The 24,402-nt window shown below is 57.6% G+C and overlaps 1 protein-coding gene across 3 annotated transcripts in view; it reads left to right on the forward strand.

Annotated features, from left to right (window-relative positions):
* PCDH1 (protocadherin 1) overlaps positions 1-24,402 on the forward strand; it is a 58,685-nt gene that overhangs the window by 9,222 nt on the left and 25,061 nt on the right. For all 3 annotated transcript variants that reach the window (XM_054642893.2, XM_077186645.1, XM_054642894.2), the window contains 2 exons: positions 589-2,781; positions 20,012-20,231. In XM_054642893.2, the coding sequence (XP_054498868.2) occupies positions 589-2,781; positions 20,012-20,231 (2,413 nt within the window). The remainder of the gene's footprint in view (positions 1-588; positions 2,782-20,011; positions 20,232-24,402) is intronic.

The following is a 24,402-nucleotide window of genomic DNA, read 5'->3' on the forward strand; positions in this document are numbered from 1 at the left end:
GGGAGGCAAATGTTAGACAAACCTCATCTTCTTTAGAAAGCAAATAATAGGCGTAGAGGCAGGTTTATGGGGATGCAGGGCTCCTGGCGGGCGGGCAGGGATGGACGGTGCTGTGGGGGCTCAGGCAGCTCCAGCCCCTGCATGGCTGCATCCCCAGATGCCGCGATGGAGCTGCTGCAGCTCCGCACATGGTTTCCTCCCTCCTCGCCCTCACCTGAGCCAGGCAGCTGCTCCAGCCCCTCCTCGGAGGCACAGCTGGAGCTGTCCCTCCCTGCTGCTGGCTGGGTCTCAGCGGCACGGTTCCATGGTTCCGGAGGATTCCCTGCGTGCCGGAGCCGGCTGGGAGGGGAGCGCATTCAACCGGCCCAGCCGGTTTCTCTGGAAGAGCGAGGCAGAGCCTCCATGCCCGAGGGTGGCTCCCAGCTGCTCTGCCGGTCCCAGGCTCTTTGCCCCACAGTCCTTGGCCCCAGAAGAGGAAATCCTGGTTTTTCCCCCCGGCTGTCCTCAGGGAAGGCTGCGACGGTTTGTGGAGGGGCTCGCTCCGCCATGCCCTTGTCCTGCTCACCGCTTGTCCCCTCTGTCCCCCAGGTGAAAGCCAACGATTCGGACCAGGGCGCCAATGCCGAGATCGACTACTCCTTCCACCAGGCCTCGGACATGGTGCGGCGGCTGCTGCGCCTGGACCGCGCCACGGGGCTCATCACCGTGCAGGGCCCCATCGACCGCGAGGACATCGGCACCCTCAAGTTCTCCGTCATGGCCAAGGACAAGGGCGCCAACCCCAAGAGCGCCCGCACGCAGGTGGTGGTCACCATCAAGGACATGAATGATAACGCGCCCTCCATAGAGATCCGGGGCATAGGGTTGGTCACGCACCAGGATGGCATGGCCAACATCTCGGAGGACGTGCCAGTAGAGACAGCAGTGGCTCTGGTGCAGGTGTCCGACCGAGATGAGGGTGAAAACGCTGTGGTGACCTGCGTGGTGGCTGGTGATGTCCCATTCCAGCTGCGCCAGGCCAGTGAGACAGGGAGTGACAGCAAGAAGAAATACTTCCTGCAGACCACCACACCGCTGGACTACGAGTCCGTGAAGGAGTACACGATTGAGATTGTGGCCGTGGACTCGGGGAACCCGCCCCTCTCCAGCACCAACTCCTTGAAGGTGCAGGTGATGGACGTCAATGACAACGCCCCTGTCTTCAGCCAGAGCTTCACTGAGGTGGCCTTCCCTGAGAACAACGAGCCTGACGAGCTGGTCATGGAGGTGAGTGCCACTGATGCTGACAGCGGCTCCAATGCCAAGCTGGTTTATTCCCTGGTGACAGACCCCTCCTCCAAGGGCGCCTTCACCATTGACCCTGACTCTGGGGAGATCCGAGTGAAGGCGGTGCTGGACCGAGAGCAGCGGGAACGCTACGAGTTCTTGGTGGTGGCAGAAGATAAGGGCAGCCCCAGCAAGCAGGGCACAGCGTCTGTGGCCATCAACGTCATGGACAGGAATGACAACGACCCCAAGTTCATGCTGAGCGGCTACAACTTCTCAGTGATGGAGAACATGCCGCCCCTCAGCCCCGTGGGCATGGTGACCGTCATCGATGCCGACAAAGGAGAAAATGCCCGGATCCAGCTGTCGGTGGAGCAAGACAACGGGGATTTTGTCATCCAAAATGGCACTGGCACCATCCTCTCCAGCATCTCTTTCGACCGGGAGCAGCAGAGCACCTACACCTTCCGACTCAAGGCGGTGGACGGTGGGGATCCCCCCAGGTCTGCCTATGTGGGGGTGACCATCAATGTCTTGGATGAGAATGACAATGCCCCCTTCATCACTTCCCCCTCCAATGCCACCTACAAGCACATCCTGCCTCACACCAGCCCCGGCCAGCAGGTGAGCAAGGTCAAGGCGGAGGACATCGACTCGGGCATCAACGCTGAGCTGATCTACAGCATCACAGGAGGAAACCCCTTCGAGCTCTTCCAGATCTCCCCGCAGAGCGGTGACATCACTCTGGAGAAGGAGATCCTGCGCAAGCACCACGGCCTGCACCGCCTGGTCGTGCGCGTCAACGACAAGGGCAAGCCCTCGCGGCACGGCACGGCTCTGGTGCACTTCTACGTCAACGAGACGCTGGCCAACCGCACGCTGCTGGACACGCTGGTGGGGCACAGCCTGGACACCCCGCTGGACATCGACATCGCCGGCGACCCCGAGTACGAGCGCAGCAAGCAGCGGAGCAACATCCTCTTTGGAGTCATCGCCGGCATCGTGGCTGTCACCCTGGTCATCGTGCTGGTGGTCCTGGTGCGCTACTGCCGGCAGCGCGAGGCCAAGAGCGGCTACCAGGCGGGCAAGAAGGAGACCAAGGACCTGTATGCACCCAAGCAGGCCAGCAAGAGTGGGAAGAGCAAGAACAAGGTGAAGAAGAGCAAGTCTCCCAAGCCACCCAAGCCCACGGAGGATGAGGAGGAGACGGGGCTGCAGAAATCGCTCAAGTTCAACCTCATGAACGACTCTGTCAGCGACAGCCCCCGGATCCACCTGCCCCTGAACTACCCTCCGGGCAGCCCGGACCTGGGCCGCCACTACCGCTCCAACTCGCCGCTGCCCTCCATCCAGCTGCAGCCTCAGTCACCCTCCGCCTCCAAGAAGCACCAAGTGGTGCAGGACCTGCCGGCCACCAACACCTTTGTTGGCACCGGGGACAACAACTCGACGGGCTCCGAGCAGTACTCGGACTACAGCTACCGCACCAACCCCCAGAAATACACCAACAAGCAGGTAGGAGAGCTCATCCTGAGGCCGGCAGCGGCGCCCCCGCTGCACCGGGGAGCCATCTGGACAGAGGTGTGGGAGTGAGCGTGGACTGGCCCCCAGCCCTGCATGTGTGGCCCAGGGGGCTGGCGTTGGACTACCCCGGAGCCGAGCCACAGAGCCTGGGCGTGGTGCAGGGAGGGGATGGGGATGGTGTGGGGGAGGCCAAAAACTGTCGGAGCCCTTGTCAGAGCGCCCGGGGCTGGGTCCTGGTGGCGCTGCCTGGGTGACGGTGATGCGAAGGGCGCTGCATGTGTGTGGCTCTGCATGTGGGGCTCTGGGCAGGGAATGCCACCTGCCTGCGTCCCCTTTGGGGACCACTCTAAGAGCACCAAGGAGGGCGATGCCCACCCTCCCGTCCCTCCCTCCGCTTGGGCTGGCTCATGGGGAGGAGGGACTGGTCCTGCTCCTGCCACAGCCGGGTTCCAGCCCTGCCCTGCTCCAGGGAGCAGTTGGGAAGGCTCTGGCCTCACTGCCTGGCTCTGCTGGTGTGGCTGAACCTGCCACCATCCCTGCACCAGGGCGCCTCAAAGGGAGCTCTGCGCCCGCTGTGGCTGCCCGGGCAGGTGGGGCTGGGCGGAGAAGCAAAGCTCTGCCTTTTTCCCAGGCTCAGGCTCCGGCTTCCCCCAGGCTCGGGCCCTCTGCCACAGCCAGCACGGTGAAATCCGGGCTTCCTGTAGCACGAGCACCAGGCCTGGAGCTGTGGCTCTGCGGGAGAGGGTCTGCAGATCCTGGTGGCACAGGAAAGGCCCATCCGTGTGGCAGGGCTGGGGCTGTGCTGGGGCCGGGGGACAGGGGCACTGAGGTCTCTGCTGCGGTCAGGTCACTGCTCTTGGTGTTGCCGGGGGGGTCTCTGCGTGCGGGGCAGGGCGGAGGCAGGTCTTGGCTGCTCGCTGGTGTGCACTGGAGCTTGGAGCTGAGCCACGAGGTCATGGGCTGAGTGTGGAGCTTGCAGGACCCTCTTTCTCGGGCTGTCTGGCCACTTAGGAGCTTGCACCACATTTCTGCTTTGGCACTTCTGTCCTTAACCAGCCAGGGAGGGAGAGGGGGAGCGAGTGCCTGTGGCTTTGTCTTCTTCCTGGGGCCCCATGGGTGAGGACCACCCACTCTCCCCCGTGCTGTACCCCCTGTGCTCCATGAGACCCCTGCCCCTTTCTTTGTACCCCAGTGAGCGGCAGGCTGGGCTCCTGCCGTGGGGCTGAGCTCAGCTGCCCTGTTGGATTTGACTTCAATAAAGTTTTCTATTTTTGACCGGTTGTGCCTTATTTTCCCTGCTGCCCCTGAGAAGGCTCTCCCAGCAATTTCCCAGGCATATTTTCCATGTCCTTGGCCACTGGAGCACTCCGGCCCTGTGGAGGCCAGGAGTGATGCTCACGTGAGCCGGCCATGTCCACAAACCCTCCACCACGCCCCAGCGTGATCAGCCCAGAGGCCTCACGGTGCTGACCCTTCATCCCCAGGTTGACATGTCCCATGTCTAGTCACTACCTGGCCCTCTGCAGATGTCCCTCCAGGACAGGGTTCCCAACACCTGCACACACACACACACACCTGTGTGGATGTGGATGCAGTCCGAGCCATGGCCCAACCCGCCCAGCTTTCATTTCATTTCACACCAACATCCTCCCTCAAAGCTTCTCCTGGCTGATCCCCACATCCTCTTGAGCCACACCCACGTCCCACAGCCAGAGCATGGTGGAGCAGATCCCTGTGCCTGGCTAGCCTGACCCAAATCCCTCTGGCGCGGGCTGGCAGCCGCCGCTCCCGCGCGCCGCAGTGCTGCAATGAGGGCGCACGCGGTTGCAGATGGAGCCTTGGCGTGTCAGCAGCGCCCAGATCCCGGTGCTCCCCCACCCTGGGAGGTGATGGGAAGGAGAGATCCTCTCAGGAAGGCTTGCTGGAGCCAGGTGGTCCCGCTCCCCACGCAGATGGCTCTGCTCTGGATGGGATCTCCTGGCGGGATGGATGGGGGTGATGCCAATGCCAAGGGGCGCGCTCGAGGTCTTGTCTCCAGCTGTTTGGAGAAAAGATGGACCCTGGTAGGCAGGAACAGTCCAACACCACCCCTCTCCCACCATCCCACTATCCCATCTCAGGGCCCCCCTCCCTGGCCACCTTTTCTTGTTTCTCCTGGTTTTTCTTCCAAACTGGGACACCCATCCCTGCTCCTGTCACACCAGTTCACCTCTTCCCCAGGGCCTCCAGTGGCCTCACCAGGCTGCTGGGGCTGAGGAGCTCTGGCGCTGGGAGAGATTAGATCAGCCAGGGAAACCAGTGGTTCTGGCTTCGGTGGTTTGAGCCCTGTGCCAGCCTTGGCTCTCACAGCCTCCTCGTTTGTTTTGCTAACAGCATAAGGTTTTATCTTGAACCATCCAGGAAGTGTCTGGGCCTCCTGGGCAGGCAGGGCTGGGACCCGCAGGGAGAAGCGATGGCTGCAGAGGAGGAAAGGAGACACCAGCAACCACCTCAATAACTGCTCCCCGCAGGGCTGGGCCGGGCAGTCTGGGGGCTTGGCTCAGCCCTGCTATCTGCTTCCCTTTGGGAACTTTCTGAGAGAAGTTTCCCTCCCTTCCTCGTCCTCGGCAGCTCTTTGATGAACCTGGGGTGAGAACTCAGGCGCTGGCGTGGGGAGCGGCTCTTTCTTCTGCCTGGCTCCCAGGCTCCATCCCTTTTTCACCGGGAGGGGATATTCTCCATCCTTTCCCAAGAGCTGCCCCGGGTCCTCGCAGCCCCCCAGCCCCCGGGAAGGCAGCTGGAGCGGTGTGAACTGGGCGAGCTCAGCAGAGGTTCCTGCACCTGCCCGCGGGCTCGGAGCGGTGCAGCATTAATTACTCTCTGCGGGAGGGGAGGAGAGGAATATTGTGGCTGTAATGGACAGAAATGAAATCGTCTTGTTTGAGAATTTAGCTCAGAGTCTCCATAAATTGCAGGTTTAGGTGCTGGCAGATGTCTGGGAAAGTCTCCCACTGTCCTGGGTCAGTGGGTTTTCTCAAGGTCGTTCACGTGGAATGAGCTGATAAATGGATCCAGCAAGGAGCTGCAGATGGAGCTGAGGGTTCATGGGGGACCTGCCCTGCTTTCCCCCAGTTCCAGAGAGAAGCTGTGCTGGGAGCAGTTCCTCCACACTGTGAATCAGCTCCTGCTGCTGAGATCGACGGGGCTTGGGTCAGATTTGGCTCTGCCGGGCTGAGATGGAATGAGGGAAGTGTCCAGGGGCTGCAGCTCCCTGGATCTTCTGGGAAGAGTGGCTGTGTCAAAGCACAGCAGCCTGTGAGCATCACTGGGGCGCCTGGGGGGGCTGGGGGAGCACAGGACAGGGTGGGGAGAGGGCAGTGCACCGTGCTGGAGATTGCTGAGGGTGCTGAGGGCACCAGGGGCCAGGCAGGAAGGTGTGGTGGCTCCTGGTGCATCTGTGCTGGGGACTTGGGTTGATGAGTGAGAGCACCATGGGGCATTTGGGACTTCAAAATGAGGAGCTTCAAGAGCAGCCCCTGGTAGAGGCTGGATGTGCAGCCAGAGCCAGCGCGGGTGTGTGCAGTCTGTGCTGCAGGGGGAGGTGACAGCGGGGTGTACCCAGCCCGTGCCCCCACACGGGGCAGGTGACAGGGGGATGCTCACTGCCAGCACCCTGGGCAGGTGGCACAGAGGGGAGTGTCACTGCCAGCACCCTGGGCAGGTGGCACAGAGGGCAGCGTGGTGACACAGGCACAGGCTGTGTGTCAGGGACAGGGGATGCAGCTGGAGGAAGGTGGCACAGGGCAGGGTACAAGCCCTGTCCCCAAGGAGGTGGCAGTGGGGACTGTGCAGCCTGGGCTGCAGAAGGAGGTGGCACAGGGGGTGCACAGCCCCAGGGAGAGGGCACAGGGCTGTGCACAGGCTGTGCTGTGTGGAGGGTGGCAGTGGGGTGGACACAGTGGCAGCGGGTGACAGCAGGGTGGGCAGCCCAGGCCAGGTGACCGCTCTGTAGGCAGTGTCTGCAAGGACACAGTGGCACTGACTGTCCCCAGCACATCAGGGAGGTCATTGGGTCTCTCCTGCCTGGCAGTCCCTGGCCCCACCAGCACTGGGGACCTCGTCCTTTGTCCCCTGAAGGCTCCCCCATGGTCTCTGTGCTCCTTGCCTGGGGCTCCCCACGTGGGGCTGGGTGACAGCACTGCCCAGTTCCCCTCTTGCCATTCCTCCCTGCCCTCCTCTTCCTCTCCCTCCTCGCAGCCTCAGCCTCTCCCCTGCCCGATACCCTTGGAGCCAGCATTGGCCTTTCCTAGCTTAGATCAGGGGAACTCCTCCTTTTCCCCCTCAGATCTTCCTGCTTCTTTCACAACCGTGTCTGCTCCTCTCCACCCTCTCTCCTGATCTCTCCCTTCTCCCTGGCTTTCCCCAGTCTCTCCTGACCGTGCTGGCTGCAGTACAGAGGGCTGCTGAGCCCTCCCAGCGCAGGGCTGAGCCCCTGGCTGCCTCTGCTGTGGATGCTGGGGGATGAAAGCCCTGGCTGTGTGTGCAGCCGCCCGCTCCAGGCCTCCCTGATTGATATTCCCAGCACTGCTCTGCCCGCTCGGCCGGGCTCAGCTGCAGTGCTGCTCCCTGGAGCGGGGCCCAGCCCTGCAGGCTGCAGCACCCAGCACCAAACCCTGGGGCAGAGCCTGCGGCTGGGACAGGCTGTGTCCCCGTGGTCCCTGTGTGTCCCTGTGTGTCCCCATGGTCTCTGTGTGTGTCCCCATGGCCCCTGTGTGTGTCCCCATGGCCCCTGTGTGTCCCTGTGTGTCCCCATGGTCTCTGTGTGTGTCCCCATGGCCCCTGTGTGTCCCCATGGTCTCTGTGTGTCCCCATTATCTCTGTGTGTGTCCCCATGGCCCCTGTGTGTCCCCTTGGTCCCTGCATGTCCACATGGTCCCTGTGTGTCCCTGTGTGTCCCCATGGGCCCTGTGTGTCCCCATTATCTCTGTGTGTCCCCATGGCCCCTGTGTGTCCCCATGGTCTCTGTGTGTGTCCCCATGGCCCCTGTATGTCCCCTTGGTCCCTGTGTGTCCCTGTGTGTCCCCATGGCCCCTGTGTGTCCCCATGGTCTCTGTGTGTGTCCCCATGGCCCCTGTGTGTGTCCCCATGGCCCCTGTGTGTCCCCGTGTGTCCCCATGGTCTCTGTGTGTGTCCCTGTGGTCTCTGTGTGTCCCCATGGCCCCTGTGTGTCCCTATGGCCCCTGTGTGTCCCCATTATCTCTGTGTGTGTCCCCATGGCCCCTGTGTGTCCCCATGGGCCCTGTGTGTCCCTGTGTGTCCCCATGGGCCCTGTGTGTCCCCTTGGTCCCTGCATGTCCACGAGGTCCCTGTGTGTCCCTGTGGTCTCTGTGTGTCCCTATGGCCCCTGTGTATCCCCTGTGGTCCCTGTGTGTCCCCATGGTCTCTGTGTGTCCCCTGTGGTCCCTGTGTGTCCCCATGGTCTCTGTGTGTCCCTGTGTGTCCCCATGGCCCCTGTGTGTCCCCAGGCACTCGGTGCCCCTCAGCCCACAGAGCACCCAGAGGTGTGGATGGGGTGAACACAGAGGGTGGATGCTGCTGGAGGGGGTGGAGGGTGGGGTTTTCCCAGGTGAGGACAGAGCTGGGATGTTCTGGGATGTTCTGGGATGGGATGGAAGGAGGTTGCAGTAATGAGAGGGTGCAGGATGTAGGACAGGCCAGGGAGGTTGTTGTGGAGGGAACAAGGGCTAAGGAATGCCTGGAGCAAAGGGCACAGAGTGGCTGGGATTGTGTCAGGGCTGGGAAGGGCAGCCCTGGGAGCCCTGGGACAGCAGCAAAGGGGTGGCTGCTGTGCTCTGGGGGCCAGCTGGGACCCCCAGAGTGAATCCCCCCGTGTGGGGCCGTGCCAGGGCAGGTCCCAAAGAGCCCCTTTGTGGTTTGTGGGGTGTTGGGCACGTGGCACCCGTGGTGCCCTGGCAAACCTCCTGCTGGTTGGCACATCCTTTGGAATGCTGAGCCCTGTGCCAGGCCCAGATCACCCTCCTGCCCCTCCACCCTCATCCCCACACACCCCTGTCCTGTGAGAGCCCTTGCCAGGAGCCCTGGGCACGGCCCATCCCCAGGGCACGGCTGTGCTGCCATTGCACAACCCAGCTCTGCTCCCGGCAGAAACCAAGATGGGCACTGGAGATTATTCCAGAAGAGGCTCCTCCTCTGGAATGTGCCCAGCACCCCAGAAGGCACAGACAGCTCAGCTGGGGCACAGGAGGGTTAAACAGGGGTGAGGAGGTCACCCCTGGTGTCCTGGTGCCCTTTTCTGGTCACCTCTGACTGTGGCTGCAGCACCCACAAGTCCAGCCTGGGTGAACTCAGCCTTGGCTTCACCTCTGGAGTCAGGCCTGCAGCTCAGCCTCACTCAGCTTCCCACCAACAGGTCCTTCACTGACCTTGCCTTTTGTCCTGACCCTTTCTGTACTTCAAGGAGAGCTACAGAAAAGATGGAGAGAGATTTTACACAGGACAAGGGGAGCTCTGAAAGTAAAAGAGGAGAGATTTAGATGGGATATTGGGAAGGAATTCCTCCCTGGGAGGGTGGGCAGGCCCTGGCACAGGGTGCCCAGAGCAGCTGGGGCTGCCCCTGGATCCCTGGCAGTGCCCAAGGCCAGGCTGGACACTGGGGCTGGGAGCAGCCTGGGACAGTGGGAGGTGTCCCTGCCATGGCAGGGGTGGGATGAGATGGACTTTAAGGTTCCTTCCAACTCAAACCATTCCATGATTTTATTCTCTGACTTTCTGAACTTTTCTGGAGGTCTCTCACCCTTGAGTACCTGGTTTCCACATTCTACCTGTAGTAAAGGCTTCTTTTCTGAGTGTGATTCCCAACCCAACCCTCTTGAGAGGAAGAGGAGGTCAGGCAGAGGACCAGAAAGAAAACAACTCCCCCAGATCCCTTTAGAAACATTCCTGGTTGTTTTGCATCAATGCCTTGTGTGGTGGAAGCTGTTTACTGCCTCAGCCCTTGAGCTGCTGGCAGGGAAGCGTGGGTGGGTTTGTGGTGGGAGCGTGGGTTGTGACCTGCCAGGAGAGCAGCAGAAAGCTCCACCACCTCATTATTTCCATCCTTGTGGCACTCCCAGCCAGGCCTTGTGGGTCCTGCCCAGAGATCCCTGAAGATGCCCCTTTGCTGGGATGTAAACATCCTGCTGAGCTCCTCCTGCCTTGCAAAACACCCCTGTGATCTGCCTGCACATGGCACAGGGATCCTGGCACGCTCCATCAAAGCTGGGAGCCATCCTTTGGGGAGGGCAGCGATCCCACCTCCCTCCCTGGGAGCTGTCAGAGCAGCCTGCCCTGATTCAGCTCCTCCGAGACATCTTGAAAGGCCCCAGCAACCTGAGAGCCTGCAGCTATTTTGCTCCCTCATGGCCTGGTTTTCACATCCTCCCAGCTCCCCCGTGCTCAGCAGCAGCTGCTGGGGGGGCACCTCGTGGCTGAGCTCTGCACTGAGATCCTGCTGGAAGTGTCCTGCTGGAGCCACGTGTGATGTTCCCCTTACACTCATCCATTCATCTCCCTGCTTGTTCATCAAAAGCACTTGAGCCCCGTGGAAGGAAAAACTCGTGTTTCAGATGTTTGAAGAGCCCTTGGTTCTCATTCAGGCTGGGCAAGACTTTCTGAGGTGTTGTGATTCCAGGCTCTGCAAATGCCTGGAGGAGCTTGGGGGGATTTTTTTCCCAATGATTTCAAGTGGATCACAGTTTATTGGGGACTATTGGGGCACCCCTTGCCCAGAGAGCTCAGAAACCATTGCAAATGTGCTGGAAACTTGTTTGGAGCCAGGATCTGGTTTGGCCAAGGATTGTGATAGCAATCCTGGGATTTGAGGAGCTCACCCATCCCAGGGGTCCTGTGCCAGTGGGAATGGGAGCTGGAGCAGTGCAGGCAAGATAAGTGGCCCTAAGAAGCCTTCCTATGACTTGTCCTACCTGTTTGATGTCTCCAAAGGAAGGTTTGTCTCACCTGGTATCTCCACTCATCAGGAGGTGCAGACCACTAAAGTGAGGGCTCTGCCCATCTCTGCAGTGTGTGGGTGCCCAGACCTCTGGAGCAGGCACAATTCCTTGGGCAGACAGGAAAAGCTGCTGCCCTTTGCCTGTGGAAATAGAACTGGCTGCAAAACAGGTTTGCCCTCAGAGGAAAATTTTCAATTTGAAAGCAAATCAGGAAGAACTGACAGTTTTCCCCCCCATTTCCCAGGTCAATCAGAATATATATTATATATAAATATTTTTTTTTCTAGTAATGTCTAAAGGCATGATTTTGCCTGACCTTTTTGAGTTGAGCTCCATAATTAATACTTGGCTGGAGTCCTGAAGTGAAAGGTACCTTTGCAAGAGCATCATTTTTTCATTTTCACGTGTCAGCAAAGATCTCCCCCCACGCCCCAGCCCTGAAACAGGGAGCTCGCTTGAATAATGATCTGATTTCAGCAAATTGACAGGTTTTCTGTGGAAAGGCTTCCATTCCTGGTTATCTCCATTTTTTTTTTATAGAGTCCTGAGTCTACAGCTTTGGACCCCCTGCTCTCCCCAGAGCCTTCAGTGCTCCCTGTCAGCTCCACTGGGTGCAACTGGAAGCCAGATTAGCTCATTATTTTCCCAGCATCATTTTCCCACTCTGCAGCTGTTGGATTCCTCTAGGGTTTTATTCAAGTGTTGCTCCCAGTCCCGGAAAGCTTTTTCTCCCTGGGATCTTAAGATGGTTTTAACGTGATTATGAGGTCTCCTGCTGCGGCCAGGGCAATTTCCACTCCACACCAACCATCTCCAGAATAGCTCCATTATCAGCTGGATGGTGACAGACATTCCAGGGCAGCACAGCCAGACCAATTTAAACATTATTCCATAAAGATTATGACCCCTTTCCATTTTACCGTTCGCCCTTCCCATGATTTATTTCCGTGTTTTCCTTGCCCGTCTTCATTTCACCCAAAGAAAAGCCAAATGGCACCTCCTGGATGGGCTCAGAGCTGGGATAGGCTGAGGGTTAGGCAGGCTCTGTCCCCAGGCTGCCTAAATGGGTCTCTAATTGCGTTAGATCTTGCTCTGAGTTAGATAAATTCGATCTGACCAGGCAGGTTGGCACCGGGCTTTGGCGGCTTCTTTGAGCATCATGCAAATTTCAGGAGGCTTCAGGGCACCTATGTGGAGTCAGCCCGCATTTTCCTGGATTTATTCATTAAATAGTGCCTCGGGAGCTGATGTCCATTTGAGGCTGGCTGCTCTGCTATCATTATTTGGGCAGCACTTGGAGACTGCCTCTGCTGACTGCAAGGTCAGCACTCGCTAATTGTCAGCTGAGCAGCCACTCAGGAGGGGACCAGGTGATTTTGGGGATAATACCTGGGTTTGGGAGCTGGGATTCCATGGGTTCCTGTGCTTTTTTCCTCTAGTTGCGGATTCCTTCTCTGGTTTGTCAGTATTGGAAGAGCTGAAGGGGTGTTGGGAGCTGGGGATGGACACAGGAATTTGTGGGCAGGCACAGCCGCCACACGAGACCCTGTGGGCATCACGGAGCAGAGCGGTCACCCCATGGCTGATGTGCCCTGTGGGACCCCAGGGGCTGTGGTGGAGGTGACCCCAGGAAGGCCAGGCTGGCAGATAACAGATTTGGGCCTCTAACTGTGCTCCAGAATTGTCAGGGTTCTTTGGGACAGACAAAATCTTGGGAGGGCCTGAAGGAGTGTTTTGAAAAAAATAATGGGTCTCACAGGTGTGAGACCACAGATCTTGGCTTAGAGATGGCTCTGTCCATGTCCCTCCCTTGTCCAAAGCAGCCCCTGGGACCTGATCCCAGCCCTTCCATCAATTCCTTTGTGTTGAGCAAACAGGGAGCTGGGAATGCAGCTGGGTCTGCTCAAGCAACTGAACCCCTGGAGATGCTGTGGCAGGGCAGGGAGGGGCCCTTGGGGCAAACAGGACCCCCAGGCCACCGAGGGCAGGAGCAGGAGGTGACACCAAGCCAGGGCAGTGTTTGCCTTGTCCCTTGTCCCGTGTCCCTGTCCCTGTTCCTCAGGGTGCTGCTGTGCCAGGAAATGCCCTGAGCTCTTCCCATCACCTGCAGGGTGAGTGCAGAACAAGCAGGGAGGGCTCTTGGGGGGCTTCTCCTCCAAAAACCAGTGCAGTGGCTGCACAATGTGCTGCTGCAGGGTCATGGAACAGGATGGGAAGAGCTGTCTGAGCTCCATTCTCACCCCAGCAGGGCAGCAGAAGCTCTGGTGGCTCAGATGAGCTGTAAAATGGTCGGCTCAGGGACGAACTGTGTCCTGTTTCCTGGAGCCTGAGCGTTGCCCTGGGTGGTTTTGGCAATTCAGCTCCAGCTTTCCTCGAGGCCTGCCCTGGTTTCCATGGACATAATATTCCCCTCAGCCTCCTGCTCCCAAGGCTGTGCTGCACTGCACTGGAGCCCTGCTCTTCGCCAGGCAAAGCGAACAATTCCCAAGCCTCCACCCATGGAACGCTGGCTCTGGCTCACTCAAAGCACGGCCCCTGGCCTTATCCTTCTCTCTTCCCCTCCATATCCAGGGATGCTGCATGACTCCAGGTTGGTGTGTGAAGGAGAGGGGCTGATGAATCCATGTGAAGTTGGGTAACTCCAGGGCCACAATGGCTCCCTTGTCGCTCATTTTGATATTCCGGGCGCTGGCTCTGACATTGCCTTTCACTCCCGGCCCTGTGAGTTGCTGCATTGTGGCGGCTGTAGGGGAAGCAGCTCCCTTGGCAGCTGCCTGAAAGGAGCTTCTGGCATGTGGGGAGGCACAGGAGGCCAGGGGAGCGTGGATCCTGCTTTGGGATCAGCAATGAGCCAGTTAACAGGGGCTGGATTTTGCCCCTGTGCTCAGGGTGGCTCCCCTCTGTCCCTGCCAGCAGGAAAAGGGTGCCCGGGGCGGATTTTGTGGTTTCCTTTGTGAACAATGGAATTTCTCCTGCTGCTCAGTCCCTGCCCTCTGCACAGGCAGTGGTGCCAGTGGCTTTGTGGGGACATGGTGACATTCCCAAATTCCTGTTGCTCAGTCCCTGCCCTCTGCACAGGCAGTGATGCTGTGGGTTTGTGGGGACATGGTGACATCCCGAATTCCTGTTGCCTCCTGGCACTGCTGTCACTTGGGCTGAATTTGTTTTCCCTGGGTTTAGTGAGGACAATCAGCCTGGTGCAGGACGTGCTGGGAGCTGGGGATGTTTGAATGAGGGAGCAGAGGGGCTGAGGGCTGCGGGGTCCCCTTAGCCCCATCCAGCATCCATGAGTGGGAATCCTCACAGAATCATTAAGGTTGGAAAAAAAACCCTCCAAGATCATCAAGATTTGATGTCACCCAGCCCAGAGCACTGAGTGTCACCTCCAGTCATTCCCTGAACACCTGCAGGGATGGTGGTTCCACCACCCTCCTTCTGATGCCTGACCACCCTTTCCATGAAGAAATATTGAAAGAAAGGTCTCTCAATATTCCACGAAGAAATATTGGAAGAAATGTCTCCCAGTATGATTTTTCCTAATGTGCCCTCCTGGCAGAAGGAATCAGCACAGTCAGGGATTGGTGCTGGGGGGGTTTGGGATGTGCAGCCAGGACCAGGCAGGTCGGGGACAGCCCACAAAAATTCCTCACCAAAACAAAGCTCCTGCTACTGCCAGATGAGCCCCAAAACTGGAGCTGTGGGTTCCCTGTGGCTGGAAAATTGGGGAAGAGCTGGAAGGGGCACAGGGAAGGGCAGATGGGATGGAAGGGACACAGGGAAGGGCAGCAGGGCTGGAAAGGGCACAGGGAAGGGCAGCAGAGCTGGAAGGGGCACAGGGACAGGGAGATGGGATGGAAGGGGCACAGGGAAGGGCAGCAGGGCTGGAAGGGGCACAGGGAAGGGCAGATGGGATGGAAGGGACACAGGAAGGGCAGATGGGATGGAAGGGGCACAGGGAAGGGCAGATGGGATGGAAGGGGCACAGGGAAGGGCAGATGGGATGGAAGGGGTGCAGGGAAGAGCAGCAGGGCAGGAAGGAGCACAGGGAAGAGCAGTAGAGCTGGCCAGACCTGCCTGGTGTCTGCAGCAGGACCTGGCAGAGCAGGATGCAGCCTGGATTTGTGGAATTGGAAGGGGCAGAGTGAGGAGTAATTACTGCTGTTCCTCACAACCCTGCAGGTAGGAGAAGTTCAAGGCAAAACGAGCAGGCAGCAGAGGCAGGAGCAAAGGGAAGAGCTTTTCCAGAGAGCACATGGGCTGGAGTTCACTGCTGCTGGAATCTGAGGAGGCCGGAGCAGGCAGGGGCTCAAAAAGGCAGGAGAGCACTTACAGAGGATGGGGGTCACCAGAGGGAGAGCTGCCAAGGATTCCTCCTCAGGAAAAATCCCTGAGCTGCAGCAGCACAGAGCCTGCAGGATTTTCATGAACATCCCCATCAGAGCATCCCTGCAGGAAGAGGGGGACAGGGGTTCAGTTTGTCCCTGGTGCTGGCACAGGTGTCCCCATCAGAAATATCACAGTCAGCACTGAGGAACCCTGAAAGTGCAGGTTTTTTATCCAAAGCCACAATTTCTCAGCTGAGAAAATAGACAGCTCTGCCCCAAATCCCATTCCAGCACAGAGGCAGCAGTAGGAAGTGGGAAACTAATAAATACTGGGGGTAAAAGGAGGGAGTTACAGCAATTAGGAGAAATGAGTCGTTCTGGAGTGTAGAAAATTAACAAGCAAAGCCAAAGACATTGGGGGAAAATCAATTATTACAAAGTCAACACAATAAGTACTTTAAAAAATGTGCCGGGAAGAGGTGGAATTCAGGAACTGTCAATTCCAAGTGGAGATTGCAAAATTGTTAATTATGGAGAAAAATGCAAAAGTATTGACTAAATAGTTGGAGTAATTTGGGCTGAGACATAACAACGTAGGATGTGGGACCTGCCCATGTGTTGGGAACCTGCAAAGGCATTCCAAACAGAGATATTTGACATAATGGAAGGGAATCATTTCTAGCAAAGAGTGGGATCTCTCTGATCCAGAGGTGTTCATGGAGCTGGGGAGCCTGGGGTGGGCAGGACTGGTAGGGCAGTGATGCCACGAGCAGCTGGAAGAGCTGGCTGGGGCTGTGCAGTGCTCACTGCCCCAGGCAGCCCCAGGGAACAACTGGATTAATGGCTAAAGCAGGGAATGGCTGATGGAAATAGCACTGACGTCAGTCACTGTGGCTGATGGCAGGGGACACTGGCATTACGTGACAGGTCTGGCTTTTAAACCTTTCCTTAGGCATGGCCCTGGCCTCTGTGAGGAACGAGAGCTGCTGCAAGCATTCCCACAGGGCTGGAGAGGCAGAGCTGGTTTGTGTTGGGTACAGAGCAGCTGGAGACTGATGGATGTTCCCAGCTGATAATGGGGATTTTATCACTATCATTATTATTATTTTTATTGCTTTGCATGAACACTGCTCTGAGGTTGGACATCAGCAGGAATTTCTCCATGGAGAGGGTGTTCAGGCCTTGGGAGGAGCTGCCCAGGGAGGAGTTTGGGTTTGGAGCACCCATCCCTGGAGGTGTCCAAGGAACACCTGGATGTGGCACTCACAGCTCTGGGCTGGGGATCAGGCACAGCTTGGACTCGGTGACCTTGGAGGGCTTTTCCAACCTGGGATTCTGGGATTCTGAGCACGGCATAGTGAGGCAGATCCGGTTTATCCAGAGCTTAGGGAAGGAAAGGGAAGCTTGGCTGGGATCCCTTGTGGAGCCAGGTTCTCCTGGAGCTGCTCCTCGGCACCCGCTGCCATTCACCACTGGAATCAATGGTCTGGAAGGAAATCTGAAATCACTGCTGATAAACCCGTGCCTGCCATGGAGATTGGTGGAGTGGGAGATGGTGCTGAGGACGGAGCAGCCATGCAGAGCAATCCAGATTGCTTGGTAAACTGGGCCCATTTAAACAAAGTGCATTTTAACGCAGCCCAGCACGGAGGAACGGAGCGCTGGCTGATATCCTGGGAAGTGCTGGCTTTAAAATGGATTCAAGGGTCATGCTGCATGAGTAGCTCAGGGTTAAGAGGCTGGCACAGACCTCAGGTGGAAAAACCTGCGAGGCTGAAAGGGCAGGAAGGCACTCCAGGAAGCCCTGGTGAGACGGCACCTGCAAAGGTCACCTCTGATGAGGAAACGGGGAAAAACTGGGGCAAGCAAAGATGAGGGCCCCAAAACAGATTTGCTGTTTGCAGGTTGTGACTTGGAGCTGCTGTGTTTGACTCCTCAAACAGAAGGCTCTGCTGTGCCTGGACTGCACTGCACAGGCAGCTCCTTGTGCAGAGGGCACTGCCTGCTCAAAGGCTCTTTACCCTCCCCCAGAAAGGTCACACCAAACCCAATTTCTGTGAGTCAAGGCCAGACAAATCAATTCCGTGCTTTTCCACGATTCTAGAGCCGGGCTGAGCGGCTGCAGAGCGTCCCAGGGACCCGCTGGTGGGGCTGGGCACAGAGGGAGGGGGGCACTCCCCATGCCAGAGCCACTCTGCCCTGTGGGGCTGCAGGGACGGGGCTGGGGAGCCCTGCAGGGAGAGGAGCCCTTTCCAGGGCTGCCTGGTGACATTTAAAGGAGGTGTTTTTCAGGTAAAAGCGCTGCTGTTGGGATGGAGCCCCCCGGGCTGGGGGGATGGTGGCTGTCACAGGCTGGCTTTGGGACTTTGTTGATTTGTGTTATCTCAGCACCCCGAGGAGCCCGGCTGGTCTGGCAGGGCTGGTGCAAGCACGGAGGGAAAGCAGGAGCTCGGGATGGGCCAGGCAAGGCAGGAAATGGTTTCAGCTGGGTGGGCAAGGCCAGGGGGAGGGCAGTGCCAGGCTTTACTCGATCCCTGTGGGCTGGGAGGGGACTCCAGAGGGGCACTGGCACCTGGGCAGCGCCGCCTTGTCCTCAGCTCCTGCAGAGCCCTCCCAGGAGGGGCTCACCTTATGGCAGGGGGTGCACCCTCTGCTCTGGCAGCCCCATCCTGTGCCCCCTGTGCTGTGCCCCACCCTGGCAGTGCCCAAGGCTGGGCTGGATGGGGCTCAGAGCCACCTGGGCTACTGGAAGGTGCCTGCCCATGGCAGGGGTGGGATGAGATGAGCTTTAAGGCCCTTCCAGCTCAAACCCTGCCATGATCCTGTGATTGCACTTGGCCAAAGCTACTGTGGGGTTTTTGCCCCAGTGATTAACCCGGTGTTCCCCACTGCAGGTAGAGGTCACTCCTTCTCATCTGCCAGTGGTCCCAAGCACAGGCTTTTCCTTTCCAGCCTTTGCCACCCTTAACCTTCTCTTCCCTGAACCAATTTCTCTCTTTTTTTGAAATATTTCGTCATGGTTTCCAACAACTGCTTGTCTGTTCTTCTCTGCTGAAGTGGGGCACTCCCCTCAATACCGGTGCCCAGCTCAGCCTCCTGGCACCCAGCAGAGCTGGCACATCCCAGCCCATTCACACCTCCCAATATTGATGCATTTTTGGTGGGAGGCTGGCAGCAGGAGTGGATCCCCAGCCTGTGATTGCAGTGATCCTCAGCCAGCTGTGACTGCTCCTCACGAGGGTGCAGATGTGACAGACCCACCCCACATCTGTCATGCCAGCAGCTAATGAAAACACAGCCCAGCAATGGATTCGGGACACAACTCAGAGCTTTAATTTGATCCATGATCCCAGCTGAAAAGGCTGTCTGCAGTAATTCCTTCGGGAATAACACTTTCCAAATGATTTGCACCCACATTACCCAGGCAGGGATGTACCGTGCTGCACCTCTGCTGTTTGCTTGCATTACTTATGAGAAAATCAGCTAAAACAGTGTCAAAAAAAACTTCCTCAAGTCGAGCTAGAACATTTACTGCTCCTCCTCCCTCCACGAGGCCTGCTGTCTTTTCAAAGGAAGGAGTTCAATGGCTTGACATGTTTGTTTGTGACAAACCTACAGTGGCTGTTACTCATTTCCTTGTTATCTTGTAGGTACTTACAAAGAGTTCTTTTATCTGCTTCAGTATTTTTCCAGGAACTGAAATTAAGCTAACTGTTTTATAATTCTCCAGCTCTTCTTTTTTCTCATCATTAAAGACAGGCGCTATTTTAGCTCCCTTCCAGTCTTCTGGAAGCTCCCTGATTCTCTACAAATTCCTCAGGAAAAAAAAAAAAAAAGTCTTGGGAAAAAAAAAAAAAAAGCAGCCCTAACAGCTCTGAAGTTACTTAAATCAGGTCTCTAAGCATCTGTGGTGAATTTAATCAGGTCCAACCAACCTTAAAGCAGCTCATCTAAATGCTCCCTCTGTGTTCCTTCCCTCTGTTCGTCTCAATTCCTTCCCCTTCCTGGCCGGTGCTCGCTGTGTGTGGGACGCCTGATTGCCACTGATTTGTAGGAAAGACACCAGCACAGAAAAAGGTATTCAGTATTCAGCCTAAACATTGTGTTGGCTCCTCTCTCACCTCATCACCTTCAGCTCCCCATCAAATAATTCCTGTCTTGGCCTTTCCCCACGTTTCTGGTGGGGAAACATTGTGGTGGTTTTTTCTTGCTCTCGATGGTTGTGTTTCATTCCCCTCTCTTGCCCCTTGAACTCTCCACTCCACTCCTCGGTAATCACACCAAAGAAGGATTTGGTGGAAGGATTTGGAGCAGGATAATGATGTGGCTTAATGGCTGCTGGCAGGGAGCTGCTCTGAGCGTGAGGCAGGGCTGGGGAGGGAGAGTGTGAAGTGGGGTCTTGGAAAGGCTTAACGAGGTGACCCTGGGAGGAGAATCCTGGGGATGGGAGCTGAGGTCGTGCCAGGGGCTGGCAGGGGAGGGAGGATGTGGCTCTGTGCTGGGCAGTGATGCCATTGGAGAGGCTTTGGGGCAGTCTTGGTCACAGGAGGCTCTGGGGTTGCGTTGGGAACCTGCCAAGTGGGGAGCCCTGGTTAAGGGTGGAGACAGTGACTCAGGAGGCTGTGCTGATGGGGGAGCCTTTCCAGAGCTGTCCTGACATGGGAGGGGACACCTGGGTGACAGACAAGGCTGGGACAGAGCCGTGGAGGGAGTGATGGGTTGGGGCAGCGCAGGGACCATGCAAAGTGTGCTCCCTGCATGTGATGGGGAGCTCTTGGCTGGGATGGAGCCTGGTGCTGAGTCTGCCAGGATGGCTCTGGGGGCCCAGGATGGGCTCAGGTTGGATGACCCCACCCTTTTTCTTCACCTGTCAGGTGGGTGATGCAACATCTTCTCTCTTGTCTGCAGTTACCTCATCGCCGAGTGACGTTCTCTGCAGCCAGCCAGGCTCAGGACCTGCAGGACCCCTCCCAGCACAGCTACTACGACAGTGGGCTGGAGGAATCCGAGACCCCCAGCAGCAAATCTTCATCAGGGCCCCGCATCGGGCCCCTGGCCCTGCCCGAGGACCACTACGAGCGCACCACGCCCGATGGCAGCATCGGGGAGATGGAGCACCCCGAGAACGGTACGTGCCCGCCCTGCGCCTGTCCCCTCCCTGGCACCTGTCCCCGAGGCTTCTGGTCCTCCATGATCCCTGTCCCCGGTGCGGGTGATGTGGGAGCTCGGCTGGGACACGCTCGGCTTGGTGGGGATGGGAGGATGGAGAAGAGGGGAGGCTCAGAGCAAGAGAGCAGCAAGAGGGGTGGGGAGGGGACAGGTGGGTGAGGGAGGGGAGGCCTGGGAGGAGTCAAGGAGACAGGTGGGTGGGGCACAGGACAGGTGGGCGGCAGGAGATGGGTGTGGCAGGAAGCAGGTGGGTGTGGCAGGGACAGGTAGATTTGGCCCTGTGGTCTGAGATGGCAGCACAGGGGCAAGCAGAGGGGCTGTATCCCAGCCCATGGGGAGCTCGTGTGCTGCACTCAGGGCTCCCATGGTTGCCCGCCCCCGCCTCAGGGGGACTGGGGTGTGCTGGAGCTCCCTGTGTGTGTTTGGGGTCGGAGCTATGGGGGGTTCCAGGGTGCAGAGCAGGTTTAGTGGCACAGGCTGGGCTCAGGAGATCCGTGGAGCGGAGGCTCATTGAGCATGGTGGTGGTGGTGGCAAACCCCAGAGCGACATGTCCCTTCACCCTGCCCCTCAGGTCACCTCCCAGTGGGGTCCAGCTTTCCCTGAGAACCCCTGGAGGTGTCTGTGGTGTCACCACCTGAGAGCTGCTTCCCCGCGCTCGTGCTGCTCGTGCTGCCCCCGTGCTGCCCCCCTGGCTGCAGCCCACCCACCCCCCAGCTGTCTTCTCTGGCCAGCTCCCATTGCTTCCTTGGATTTGGCTCTGGCTGTGCACATAACATCGTCTCTCCTGTACCTGCTGCCTTCTGTGCTTGTGTCCCCAGGGGAGGTGGCTGTGGAGGTGGCAGGGTCAAAGAAACTTCTGGGAGGGAAGAGGAGCAGGTGGCAGAGGGTTCTCCTGAAGTCTCCTCCTGTTTCTTGGAGCATCCTTGGCTTTGGGACAGGTGTGTGTGTGGTGGGAAGATGGCTGAGTGTGCATTCAGACGGTTTTTAGGGAGCTGCAAACCTGCTGGGTCCCTCTGTTGTGGAAATGGACAGGTCTAGTGGAACATCCCTTCCCAATTCCCGGGTTATTCCTGGAGTAACACTGGAGTTCTCTGTGTTACAACCATTGGAGTGAGGCATGGAGGGGTTCCCAAATCCATCTGTTGCACCCTTCTGTCCATGAGTGCTGTGCAGATGACTTTCTCCCCAAAAGTGCCAGTCAGTCACCTGGGAAGAGCAGTTTGGAGCAGTTCCTGGAGCCTTGGCACTCAGTAACAGTACTTGGAAGAGAGGCTGGAAGGGTGGTGAGCAAGGAGATGCCCCATGGATGAGCTGATGGACACGGCGAGGTAGTGGGGGTGATGGACCTGGGAAGAGGAAAGGTTGAGCCCTGGAATGTGACAGGAAACTCAGGGATGATGAGGGAGGAGCAGGGCTAAAAGTACAAAGAGGGGAGAGAGAGGAGCACCTGGAAGTTGGAGGGCAGAGAGGGTTGTCTTGGAATATTCCTTGGAATGTTCATTGTGTGCCCAGCTGGATGGGCAGAGCTGAGGAAGGCCAGGGGACACTGCCTGGAGCTGCCAGGGATGGCTGCCTGCCCACAGCATCACAAACCTGCCCTACAAACCAGCTCCCTGCCTTGGCACAGGGTGTCCTGTGTGTGCTCACCTCCCAGGAGAGCAGGAATCACCCCACACCCAGCCACCACCAGATCCTGGTGTGGTACAGACCCTGTGGAGGCTCCCAGGAATAACCACAGCCCTGCTCCGCTCTCCATCCCCCAGAACGCCCTGCCTTGGCTCCCTTCCATGGCAGTGGTTGGGAATCAGGCTCCAGGGGCTCCAGCATCTGTCCTGGTGCCGGAGGACATCCTGTGTTGGGTGCAGAGGCCGTGGCAGCTCAAGGCTCTTGGAATCCCCCAGTATTATCCCGAGCTGGTGCTGGTGCTCTGCAGATAATCTGGCACAGCCGTTCAGGGGGGACCTGAGGAGCTGGGCTCAGGGTCGTGATCCTCTAAGCAGACTGTGAGGGCATCCTGGCACTGGGACAGGCCATTTGGGGATGAGGAGGCACTGGGGTGTTAGAGCAGCTCAGCAGAGTTGTGTTTGCTCCGTGCCCTGCCCGGGGTGTGGCACATCCACATCTGTGCCTCCAGCCAGACCTTGTTAGTCCCGAGAAGGATCATGACTTGTTTCCTGCAAAGGCTCTCCAGCAATGTGGGACCATCACAGCCTTTTGGGGACTGTCCCACCATGTCCTTGCCTTGGCTCCATGGGCATCCCCAGCCCCTCAGAGAGGTCGGATGTTGGGTTTTTGGGGAGCTGGGCAGACTGAGCTGTTCCTGACCTTCTGTTAAACCGCGGAGCTGCGCTGGATGCCGCACCCCCATCCCGCGGCACGAGCACCAGGCTGACACCACTGTGCATTTTCTCAGCTTTCATCTGGTTATAAATATCCAACATAACAGGGCTTCCATTGCTTTCTCCAGGAGATTATCCCTGCAGCCGAACCAATCTGATAAGCAAGTATGCAAGGCTATTTATAGCGTTTCAACTGGAAGACAGATCCATGCCTTTTCTTTGTAGATGGTTCTTCACTTGATTAACACACATCTCAGTGTCCTCCTTTTTTGGACCCTTTCTGCTGTGCAGACTGCAGTAAAATGCTGTATTGCAGGGGCTGAGCCAGGCCCTTTGCAGGAGGAATTACGCTGGTTCTGGTGAAGGCTTCTCCAGGAGCTTGGCACTGACGTGGCAGCTCCTCAGTCATCCCAGGCGTTTGTCATCCCTGCTATTTTCCCTCTCTGCCCACTGTTTCCTCCCCAACATTTCCCTGTGCTGTTCCCCACCTTGGTGGGGCCTGCTCAGCTGGGAATGAAGCTCAGGCTCCCACTTGGCCACCCGGTGCTTTTCCCAAAGACATCTGTTCCCCCCGGATCCCAGATTTGCTTTGGCTGGAAGGAGCCTGGGAATGCTGGTGCTCCATGGAGGCTCTGCCCTGCCATAACACACGGAGGGCTTGGATGGGGACAGTGCCCTCACTCTCCAGCAGCCATCGAGGGAATTTCACAGGATTTCAGGACCAAAAATGAGAAATTTAGGAATTGTTACACGGAGCTTGTTTTTCCTCTCTCCCTGTGTGGTGCAAATGTATCTGAGATTGTGTTTTATTGGATGAAGCATTCCTGATTCGTGTTTTTCCACCCCCAAAATCTGTTTTATGGCTGTTATTTAAAGTGAGGACCCCATGCCATTTTCAATGCATGCAGTTACAACTGTGCTCTGAGTATGGAATTTACAACCACCTCATGAGCTTTCCCAACACTCTCCGTGCCGTAGGATCTGCACTTCCCAGATGTTCATGAGTTTATCCTCACAGTTCCAGGGAAGCAACTCCACCATAGGTGGGGAATGAAATAGAAAATTGCAATTTGCATTTTTCGGAGGTGGCTGCTCGCTCTGGGTGACCCTGGATGAGCTGGCAGCTCCTCCTTCTCTGTGCTGGGATCCTGGTGTTCCAGAGGCACGAGGCAGGAATCCAGCTGCTCCCAGATACCAGAGCCCAGGCTGCTGCTGACATCTGAGGTGGGAGCAGAGCTTGGCTTTGGGACTTTGTGGCAGAGCTGGTTTGAAGCTCTCCTGCCTGGTTCAGGCTTTGCTAAGCCCAGCCTTTTCCTGGTGCTGTCCGGGCCCCTCCCAACACCTCAGCACAGCTGGAGTGGATGGATGGAGATTCCACTTCCCAGGTTTGGCTGCTGGGCTCAATAAAACCCCCCCAGTCCAGGTTTTGCTTTGTTTCAGGGAAGATTTAGAGGGATGCTTTGCAAAGGAAGAAGGAGCAGCTTGTCTTTATCTGTGTGTGGCACAGCCATGAAATCCTAGCCTGTGATTCTGCTGGGAGCATCCCTTTAGGAATTTCCCACTTGGTTAGCCCAGTGTGTGAGACCCCAGGTGAGCCCTCCCAGTGGAAGGTCCTCTCTGCCCCCAGTTTCACCAGTTTACACTTAAACTCTGCTTCAGCTCCTCCCATTTCTTCCCACTGAGTCCCACAATTCCCCAGAATTCCCTCTCCTGGTGTGTACTCGGAGATCCCATTCAGGCAACTCAACATTTAAAGATCTCTTTGAAAGAAAACTGAGTCAAGTCCCTCC

The sequence above is a fragment of the Agelaius phoeniceus genome, chromosome 15 (assembly GCF_051311805.1).
Source record: "Agelaius phoeniceus isolate bAgePho1 chromosome 15, bAgePho1.hap1, whole genome shotgun sequence".
NCBI classification, from domain to species: Eukaryota; Metazoa; Chordata; class Aves; order Passeriformes; family Icteridae; genus Agelaius; species Agelaius phoeniceus.